Raw genomic sequence first — 11,884 nt, forward strand, 5'->3', positions numbered from 1 at the left:
AGTACAATCTAATGGTAATCAGAGAATATTACGTTCAAGTAAAATGTTGAACCAATAAATAAATGCCCAAAATACATACCTGTTAAATTGGACGTGCTACTGCTCTTTTTGGAAAGCCCTACAAATGCTGCTACCTTGGATAAACTAGTTCGTCGTTTCTTTAAATCTGCCATACTACCGGCGTCTGCCGCTGAGTCTGATATGCTGCCGTCGCTGCGATCATATGAGTAGACTTCCGCACTACTTGTGCTACGGCTTAAATTTGTTTTCTTAGGGTAAGGTGAACGCTCCTCCATCTTTGCCTTCAAATCACTTTTTAAAAAAAAAAACATCATTTAATTAACATTTTCTCATACAGGTACTACATAAGAATACATTTAGTTTAGAAAGTAATGTTAATTCTGCTGCTTTCCTATTTAACTTGTTTTACTTTATTCTGATATTTTGTTATAATACAAAAACAATAATACAACTTGATTATTGCACAACAATTCCATCCAAGACAAACTGGGTATAACAGTTGAAAGGCATTACATATCTCAAAGGAATATGTAGCAGAAACTGGTAGAACACAGATATAAACTGTTTGCTCTTGTTTGAAGTCTATGACCATCACAAATTCACCGATTGTTTGAAACCTTTTAGTGTGATGAAGTAGTAGTTAGGACATACACATTCAGAGGGCAAACTGTTCAACTGGAGGTTTGACAGCTGAAGCCCCAGCCACAATTTAAGTGTGCTGCTCCTAGGTGGAGCCAGTAAGCTTCAATTATGGTTTAATTTGAAGATGTTATATGTTTGATGTATTATGCCCAAAGAACTTTATAAAAAAATGTTTTCAGTGCAGCAAGTCATGGTTGACAAGAATTTGAGAAGAGTCTAGTCCGCTCAACAAGGGCTCAATACTGCTGGCGCCCTCACTGGATACATGTGTGAACGGCAATGTGTAGTACACCACTTAATAAGCTGGAAGGATAACTCAATTATACTTCTAATAATTAAATAAATAAAAGAATAAATATAATAATTTGCAAAGCTGGATTAGAATGAAGATTCTAAAGCATTTTACAAAATGAGCAGCACATTTCTATTTAAAATTTAATTACAATAAATTTCATGCATGGTTAACACACTATATGAGAATTTAATAAAATGATTTCATGATTAAAAATAGCTGAACATTTTAATTTTAACAGGAAGTATGCATGACAACATGGTCAAATAAACCAAATGTTATGTTTTCCATTGTTTATGTTCATAAAAATTAAGCTTAACAAAAGAATAATAATTTCTCCTTTTTGTACAAAGTGAGCATGACAATAACATACGTGGTACTACCATGCTTTTTATTGGAACATATTACTTATGAATGTATTATTGTAACTACATAATGACCATAATTTTCATTTAATCATAGTTACCAACCTCAGAGAAATAAATGCTTTACTGATGAAAATGTGAGTGGACTCAATTATGAAATGAACTGTTCAGATTTTACTATTACTTGAATATACTGTTGTGTATGGTTGTTGTCCAATAAATGAGACAATTCTTGATTCATTTCTGATATTAAAAACGTCAACAAGACCTCAAGTACAGCAACCTATATACAATTAGTAAGGTGACTGCCCTCATTCCTATCACCTTTATGATTGAATCTGGCCGTCTTAATTTATAATAACAAATGGAGAAAACAATTATCTTTAATAAAAAGCCTTCAAGGACATGGTCCTTAACTGTTAAATACAAATATGTTTGGTTATTTTTCTACAAATAGATAATATCACTCAAGGTTTGACCATGGACCTATTTTTATTATTATAGGTCCATGGTTTGACAAATAATCAATCATGTGACTCCACCACATGTGATCATATGTAGCCAATGTCATGTATCTAATTACTATATAAAAACCTATGTTGATTTTCAAAGTTATTTTGTTTTTAATTTTGGAAAAGGCTAAAAGTGCTTATTTTCTTTGAATTGACTGACTGGTTGATTGACTGATTGATTGATAGATTGATTGAGTAATTGACACCACAGCTCCACATTTCCTTTATTAAAAAGGACAGTATGTTTGATGCACTCATGAAATGATGGATTAACTAGCATAATACATAATATTCATGACATGGTATATGTGAGTAGTTCAACCTTTAAACTAAGCCTGTCTCGACTTAACTCGTTTGACACTAACTGACCTTGCCAGTAACTGTGAACAGTTTGTGAGCAATTGTTAGTCTCTGATTTGAAGCAACATGATTCTAACGATCAACAGAAAATGGCCAATCGCTCTCCGCTGCCCATGTTTATTTCACTGCGATCCAAAGCAACTGATTAAATGGTCGTGTGACAGAAGCCCAATAAATGTTGTAGTTAACTGTGGCGTGCTACACACGCTAAGGTTGTAGCACGCATGGCGACTAGTTGTGGATAACCTACAGTCGGTACTCGTTGTGAGTGCGACAACTATTTGAGGTCAGGTAATGCCTATTCGGTGACATAAGCTTAACTCTATGTTGTGGGTTACAATCCCACGTAATTTTGTGGGATATGTAAGGGGCGGGGGTTTAGCAGAAAGGCCCATTATACAACTAAGATTACAAGCAGTTTATGTTGCTTAGGTATCCAATAACATAGGGAAAATTAAAAGCATTCCCAGGACTAATCGCAGACATGGAGACACTTGCAATATAAAAGAACTATATAAATTATGTATTATCATTAATCATCATGAATATAATAATGAAAAAAAAATTATATAGTAATCATAATATCAATAGCGATTGCATAAGCATGAATTATTCAGAAAGACAATGAATTAGTGTCTTGCTATATGTTTTTCTTTGGACAATACCTTTGACTATTTGAACAATACATTTGACTATTTGAACAAAATTGGTTCCTTTCAAAAGTTAGTAGAATTTGCATATTTGTAGTTATTGTAACTATTTGGTTTTTGTTTTCTTTAAATTGAGCTTCTTGCTTTTTCCACTTCATAAACAATAACATTAAGTTCTTAATGGTCCTTACAGTCTCATACAAAAAAAAAGGAAATTGAAAAAAAAATTGCAACTATCAAATTCCTTTTTTAAAAATTTCTAAAACAATGAAATAATGTAATAAAACAGGGCATGCAGCTCCTGAACTGTAAATAGCCCAGAGCATAAAACCTTAAAGGCAATGCAGCAAAATCGCATGCATCCTGCTGGGGACATGGTACCATGCAGCCCTGGGCATGCAGCCCAACACATCATATGAATTTGGGCATGTGGCCTAGAGTATATAAACCCATAGCATGCAGCCAATAGCATGTACTTTAGTATGTGCGCTGGGGGGAGGGGCAGCGGTGTGCACTTTGCATTGCTGTTTTACACTACAAGCAAGCTATGTATGATAATAATTGATCTCAAGATATTTGAATGGCCTTATGAACACCATGTGAATTGTCAAAACATGAAATAAGGCTACACACATCTAAATGATTGTTATATTGTATAATAAATCAACAATGACGATAACACTAAACTCGACCTCTGTACACTACTACAATACATTTAAAAAAATTGTGGGGTAAAGATTGCGTATTCTGGGGAAAGTTGTTAGTAGGATTGGACACAATTTAATTTCATGTCACTAAATGGGGGCAACACTGGGTGAAGTGACATAATTAAACGGCTGTAAATTTGATTGACTTCACAAATGATATTCATTAATTAATGCTTAATCAATCAATGATTAATGAGTCAATTTACCTCGGTCTCCTCTCTGGACAGCTACTTATACTAGACGCAGGAAAAAGAAGATAAAAACAGATAAACTTCTAAAACCCAACAATATTAACAGATATTACACGTTTAAGGAAGAGCTTTATCCCACTGAAATGCAATTCCAACTATCGACCGTCCCACCCTCCCCTGTCTCCTATAATTCATCAATTGTTTTATTTTCTTTTTAATAATTGTCACAGAATTCTGAGATGTAATTTAATGATAGAAAATAGAACTAACAATATTGGCCAACTTTTTACAATGATATAGAGCAAATGTGAATTTTAATATCATATGGGAGACAAGCAAACTTACCAATGACCAAATCAGATTTAGAAATCCTAGTGTAGTAGAATGGGAATGCATTTTATATCCATTAATCTCAAAATATTATTACCGTTTTTCCTCAATCATCATCTGTTTATGATATTTTAGTTGCTGTTTTCTTTTTAAAGTCAGAATCTATATATGTTACTTTATATTATTTTTTAAGAATATATTTAAGAAAGGCCCAATTAACTATAGCATCTACGAGCAAAATGTGATTAAAATTACTCTTAAATACTGTATTAATTCATAGGTTTGGTGGGAGAAATTAAAAAAAAGGCTACTCACTCGCAATTGAGTCTAATATCTACCTCTCCCTAAACACCATAGAATGGGTTATTGCGGGAAAGATTTAACAATTAAATCATGGTGATGTGTGGAACAGAAATAGTTTGTGGTTTTTGCACGTTGCCATGACAATGAAACATATCTGCGATTTATTCTGAGCGTTAATTGCAAATATAATTGACAAAGCAAACATAGCATGTTGTCAAAACATTGAAAAATAAGACAGTACCGTAAAGCAAATGGTATTTTTAGGTGGATAAGTACATTCGTGGCAAAGACAAGCCAAACCAGTCACTCATCGCATAAATTGATTTTGTTATTAATAAAGGGTTAAACAGTAAACTCAAAGCTATAAAAAATAGTAAAATAATCATTTACATCTGACATTTCATTATGAAGTTACAGGAGTTTAAACATACAGCTGTTTAAAGAACAATATTTACGATTTCGGGCATTTCTTAGGCAGAAACCATCACTAAATAGTTAAAAATTGTTGTTTTAAACATTGAAAATGGGCAAAATAATAGCACAGCATGATATATAAAGGTTAGTTTAATGCAAGAAAATAGATTTTGCAAAATGTTGACATTCCAGCATGTTTTGGCCATTACCTTTAAAACAGGATGTGCGACGAGTGACTGGTTTGGCTTGTCTTTGCCACATATATATGATAAATAAGAAACCTTAAACAAAGAGATAAAGGCAAAAAAGCAAAAAGCACGCATTTTCATACAGATAAAAAGCTCACTGAAAATTTTTACAAAAATGGGATGTGCAAATGCTGTTTGATATATTGGTATTAGCTTTGCCATTGTTTTACAGTATTATTCTTTTACGTTTATTTTTGAGAAAATGTGTACACAATTACAAGCATCACAGAGAAATAAAAATCATTTGCATATGGTGCATATCGGTAATCAATGATAAGCAAAAGAACGACATTACTACACAGATTTACTACTGCATCAAAGAATAATAAATAGGAGGTATATGTAAATATCATAAATAAAACTTGTACTACCAACTCAAGACCTAAAGAAGAATAACAACCACAAGAATAATGATAAAAAGATGACCATAAAAGAAGCAAATTAAAAGCACAAAAATATTTAGTTGATTTTTTTTTAAAGTTAAAAAGCTTATAATATTAAAAAAACTGATTTTATTACTCTATTTATTTATTTTCTGGGGAGTATAAAGCGACCTTAGAAACGCAAATGGAATTAAGTGATATAATTATGTGACAACATCTAAAAGTTCATCATCAGCACAGACACTAGCCACCACTGGTACTACTGTAACAACCTCAGCCTTAGCAATGTTATCAATTAATGAAACACACACCATAGACAAGTACAGGTAGTAGATGAAACGCAATTCGCCAATTAGCAAATGATGGACATCAATCAACTTTTCATGACACTAGTTTTATTAAGTTACAAGGTTAGAGTATTAAATCGAATGGGTTAAACACTCAGTCAATTAGTGGTTATTACAACCTTAAAGCCACTTTCTTGTGTAATCTGGTCAAATTTGTAGGAGGTTGGTGAGAGAACGAGTGTGTGTGTGTGTTGAATTCATGGCGGTGTTGGGGATGTGAGTATAATGCATGCGTGTAGTGAGGGTAAAACAATGAGGCATGTATGAAATGTTTGAATTTGGGGCCGTGTTAGGATGAGTCAATAGTGGATATATGTTTTCAAAAGGGGTGAGGTAGTGAGGGAACATGCGTATGCATGCTTTTTGGCAAGTTGTGTTCGGAGTGTGTATCTGTGTATATGTTCTGTGGGTGTGGAGGTGTGTATGTGTCCATATTGGTATTATGTCTGTTGAATGAAAAAATGTACTTGGGTAGTAAAGGATGTGTGCATATGTGATGAGTTTTCTGCTCATACAAGTTGTATGTCTTTTTGTATATTAACTATTAATAAACAATGAATCAGAATGAAACAAATAATTTCCAATCCAGCAAACATACCAAAATCATCATGATGGTTAAGTAGTTTGTACTACAGATTTATTGAGCAATATATAAGATAGACCTAAGCACACCTTACTTAAAAGCACAGAAAGTGAAATACACAATAAAACAATACTACGATTATTATAATTTCAAAAAAAAAATTTAAAAAAATTAATTGAAATGATGATGATTTCATTCTTCACTTGCTTTAAACTTGCAATGATTACAAAAAATGTAACTATTACATGTATTCATTTTATTAAACTAAATTAATTTCATTATCGGAATTATAATAATGAATTTATATGAATTTTATAGGAATAATGGAAATAAGATTAAACAGTTAGATATTCGTAAACCAACCACTGACTCCCTAAGTTGCAATATTTTTTAATGTGAAAAATTACAAAAGGTTCTATTTTTCATTTCTTACACAACCATACGACATCAAGAGAACATGTGCCATGAAAAAATATTTTTATTTATAGGGCTCAAGGGAGAGTTTCGTTTAAGTTAGTGAGACAAGCATTTTACTCTGTACCAGAATATAGGCTAGTAATTGCTACTATTCACTGATGCATAATTTCATATGAAGATATCACGCCCTATTATTTTTGCATGTTATAACGAACCAGATACCAGGTCTATATTAGTACACAGTAAGTGCACAGAGACAGTCCTTGCGATGTGCTTCATAAATGGCAAATAATGTTTTTTTTTTACTATTATTACAAATGTATCTTACATTGCTATGTGGAATGAGTGAAGTGAACGTATGCGCGAGCATTAAACAAAAAAATCACCACAATATTGAGCATAAAATATCAGAATGGCATAAAATTGTAAACATTCAAATAATAATGGCATACACATTGTGAGAATGTTACAACACAATTGTAATATTAGTGTGATTTCACGCATTTTAATTGCACAAAAAAATCACAGAAACAGCATTAAACCTGACATAGCAAAAATTACCTTAGTTTGCGTCCTCCTCTTGGTCTCTCAGACTGCGTTGATAAAACGCTCATTGTACTTGCGGACGTCAGTGCTGACATGTCGCTCAATGTGGACATGTTGCTATCTGAAGATTTAATAGATATGTTGTCAGGACTTTGCTTTCGCTGGCGACTTCTAGAATGGGAATCGGGGACGGGGTTCACGTACGAACCCCCGTTGCCATGTGGGGACAGAGAGTTGACAGAGGCTGCCTGCTTGTATTGGTTCATTTTCATCTTTATCTCCATTTGTTTGGCATTTTCTGAGGGGGGAATTTAAAAAGGTTACGAAAAAAGAATAGCTGCACCTGTGTTCTGGATGCCCTTCTATTCTACATACTGGACACTACAGGTGCAAATGGCGTGCAAAGAGGGGTGCTGCAAAATCTAAGAGAAAAAGAAATGAAGTGAATGGGTGGATGAGCTAAAAAGAGGAAGGATGACACCACATACCTCATCACCTATATATTAGACAAACCACAATCTACACCACAATCCTTGATATTACGGTAGTATAAACCGCTTCATCCTCATTATGAAATTTGAAGTTCCGATAATGATGATAGCAGTTGTAAATGGACATTCAAGATATTTACAAAACACTCTTCATATCATCAAATCTCAGGTTGCAAAACAGTAATGCGAACATCTGATGCTCGACACAACACAAACCTGTTTAGCATTTATATTTTTATGTTCTATGCATGCAAAACTAGTGATGCTGAACCCTTTCGAATCTCGTCAGTGTTCCTTCAAGTACTTCACCATACGTTTACCTCCACCGTATGATCCTTTCGTTTAACTACAACGCATACATTATGTTGTGGCATCTTGTTGGCTCAGCCAGATCACTATAATAATGGTGTGATCCAAATTTATTACAAATTTAAAGTCAATTTTTTGGATGATTATTATGACCATTTGAAATATTATGTTCAAAAATACATGTATTGATGCAGCTGTGATAAGTGTGTGCAAGGTAATGTTGAGTCACATGAGAAATTGGTTATGAACTGAGAAACTCTGACAAGTTTCAGCAAGTTATTTACTGGTTTACAGTGAGTAACTGGTATGAAATGTCAAACTAAGTGACTGCTAAAACATGTGAGCAAGTAATATAAACTGTTGTAAAAGTTGCTAAGGCAATGTGGAAATCTCTTGGAAAGATGTTACTGGGTCATATGGGCAAGCAAAAGCAACTCCCAACATGTATCTGCAAGTTACTGCTTGGTTTTCTACGGCAGAGATTACATGTGTATCAAGGTTAGCCATTATTAACGACAGAGAAGGCACTAACAGAATCAAAATAATGTTATGTTTCAAAATTTGCTTATTACATTTCCTTTAGGTTTACAAATTGTTTTCTCAAGATTTACAAACCAGTTGCTATATTGGTGACAATGATAGTGACACAGACATTCCACTTGGATTAGTCATTCTAAAGACTGTTATGAAGGCGAATATGAAAACACACACATTCCAATACATGGCATCCAATCCAAACATCATTCAAATATGTGTCACATTAAAATATATTCACTTACCTCTTTCACTCCTTCCCATACCATGGGAGGGAACTTGGGGGAGCTGACGGGTTGGTTTGCGTCCAGTAGGGGATGACGTCGGGCTTGTCCTTGGGCTTGCTCTTGGACTACCCCTCGGACTAACTCTTCCAACTGGACCTCTTCCCATGGTCGCTCTTATTGGTGAGCAAGGCAAACTAGACCCCTCAGGTCTCATCCCTCGTGATTCATGCATATGACGATATGGCCGCTCATAAGTATATTCCCTCACTTCCGATTGGCTCCTCCTAGCACTGTCAGGATAGTATCCATTAGCTCTTCGGTTAGGCGATCTAGATCTCCTGACATTTTTGTAGTCATAATCAAAGGGTCTTGGAGATGGCTCCCTCATCCTTCCATCCCTAGATGGTGATGGTTCTCTATATCTTCGATCTTGCGAGGGCTCCATGAGCGCTTGGCGTGAAGGAGAATAGTCTCTACGTCTCGAGTGTAAGTCTCTATCACCGGCTGAATAACTATGATGTCTTTGCTGGTCCATACTTGGTGACATTGCTCTTCTTGATTGCCTCGCATGAGGTGGGCTGAAGTCTAAGGGACGTATAGGCTCTCCATTGGGATGGTAGTCCAGCCTACCTTCATCCTGTCGCTCTAATGAATAGCTACGACCTGGCTGATGGTATTCCTGCATCCTCGATGGCGGGTATTCCTGTGCATTCGGTACTCGACTTGGTGAAGAATCCCGCCGCCTAGGAGGTAGGGTATATTCGCCCATAATACCTGTTCTGCGGTCGCGTGAGGGTGACGGGTCCCTGGGTAGTCTACCACCATCGTTAGGTAGTGGTAATTGACTTGCTGGATCCTTCTCACCTGGCAATACACCAAGTCCCTCCTGTGCTGCTGCACTCACTGTTAAAAAAACAAAACAAAATGCATCAGAAATCGACAAGCACAAGATATTGTGCAATATCTATATATACATATGAAATTAATACTGTATAATAAAATGTCAATAAAATTTCATACAAGGTTATAAAGAGAAAGGAAAAATGTACAAGATTAAAGCATTTATTTCCATATACAGATATCAAGCAAACCCCTATTCAATATAAATTCTATATAGTTTATCCTTGAATAAACAAAGTTACTACAGAGTATTAATACAGGTTGCTAGGGTGTATTAATAAAGCTACGATGCTAATAACTGTTTTAGGCAAAGTTGCTATGAATAAACAAAGTTGTTTGGAAGTGTTGCCAAGTCATACAAATCATAACAATGGAATAATAAAAATTACAAGAATAATACCAATAACATTAAAAAAATAATATTAATAACTTTTAGATAATACTAACAACTATAATAACAATATTTACTGGCCTGTACATTATGGTATGTTGTTAAAAGCAATAATAATAATAATAATAATAATAATAATAATAATAATAATAATTAATTAATTATACTAGTATTAATAATAATAATAGAAAAATAATAGTAATAATATCATTAATATAATAATAATAATCAATAATAATAATAATAATTGAGTAATAGTAATAGTTTACAACAAAATAATCTGAAATGGATAGAAAAACAAAAACAAAATTATAGAAATGGATAACAACCCATTTGTATAAAAATAGTAATACTGAGCATTATAACTAATAATCTAGATTAATACACTAAGTTTCTACGGCGTATTAATACACTGATAGTTAATGTACAGAGTTGCTAAGGACAATTAACACACCACCACATACCATACTACTAAAGAATATTAATGTGCCAAAATTGCTTTTTTTTTTTAAATAATAAAGTCCCAAGATTCTGAATTCCAATCGTGTGAAACTTTTTTTCTCATTTCTTTAAACAGCTACAAGCTCGATAAAGCATAACTGTTTTTGTTGTTTCTTTCTTTTGTCTTGACACTGGGTAAAATAGCGCATACAGATATTGCACTGTATAATGTGCTATATATATGGAATACCATTACTATATAATGAATAAGGTTTCCAATACAGTATAAGCATGAAAGAATTCCTCCATGGTATAAGGTAATCATTAAAAACACATCAAAATTTAGAACAGCAGATAAATGGCTGAGACACCAATAGCATGTTGCATTATATAATTGCTGAATGTAATTCTACACATATAGAGGTCACTGTGAATTGTCTACTATTGTACTACTGAACACCTGACTCGAAATACAGCAAGTTATTTGATAATGCAAAACATTCCACAACCAACAACTAGCACAAAATTATCAACAAAGCTTGAAGGCTATGGATGTAATTTTAATATTTCCTATAATTTAATATAATAATATGTTCCTAAAATCACACAGCAATTTTCATAATGCAAACTGAATCTCAAAATTGTCTTTTCTCATAGAGAACATAAATTGCATAGCTAGAGTATATTTATATTTTTAAAAGAACTCCAAAACACAAACTGATCCTGTGGACATCCAGTAGACTTCCAACATTAAATACTGTTACAAGAATATAAAATAAAACAGTATATGCTATTATTTCAAGAAAGAGTAAAAAGATAATATTTACGCTACTCATAAATATTTATCAAATATGAATTTGAATTCTAATAAAATTGATCTAACCTACTGACAGGCCCCCCATCCCTAACACACCCACAGACACACCACCACAAAAGGAGCGGAGAGGAAATACTCTCACAAGTCATAATCTAATTAAGTGAATTGAAAGTATAAGAAGATGGTTGGTATTTACTACCTACAAGAATAAGCTTAATGTTTTTTTCCACATTATAAATAAAATGGCAAATGGCAAAAAAAGTAAAGGCGGAAACTAATTTCTGGCATAATTTTTTTAAAAAGTAGCGGTAATAGATTTTAGCTCTGGGAAACTCAATTATTTTAATCCATGCTCAAGGATTTTTTTATGATGCAATACAGAATAGCAATGGGTTACCAAATATTAATAAAACTGTTAAGCTGAATCAGAAGTTATATAACATTTAAGAGTAATGATAAAAAC

At 33.5% G+C, this 11,884-nt stretch overlaps 1 protein-coding gene across 7 annotated transcripts in view; it reads right to left on the reverse strand.

Annotated features, from left to right (window-relative positions):
• Positions 1–11,884, reverse strand: part of LOC117116147 (regulating synaptic membrane exocytosis protein 2-like) — a 49,929-nt gene that overhangs the window by 11,605 nt on the left and 26,440 nt on the right. For 4 of the 7 annotated variants that reach the window (XM_033260135.1, XM_033260139.1, XM_033260134.1 and 1 more), the window contains 4 exons: positions 8,891–9,775; positions 7,327–7,609; positions 3,756–3,785; positions 80–312 (listed from right to left, as the gene is read on the reverse strand). In XM_033260135.1, coding sequence (XP_033116026.1) covers positions 80–312; positions 3,756–3,785; positions 7,327–7,609; positions 8,891–9,775 — 1,431 coding nt within the window. The remainder of the gene's footprint in view (positions 1–79; positions 313–3,755; positions 3,786–7,326; positions 7,610–8,890; positions 9,776–11,884) is intronic. The other 3 variants (XM_033260137.1, XM_033260138.1, XM_033260132.1) reach the window with 3 other exon arrangements.

This window comes from Anneissia japonica, unplaced genomic scaffold (genome assembly GCF_011630105.1).
Source record: "Anneissia japonica isolate Jap-2015-1 unplaced genomic scaffold, ASM1163010v1 scaffold287861_len940595_cov192, whole genome shotgun sequence".
Lineage (NCBI taxonomy): Eukaryota > Metazoa > Echinodermata > Crinoidea > Comatulida > Comatulidae > Anneissia > Anneissia japonica.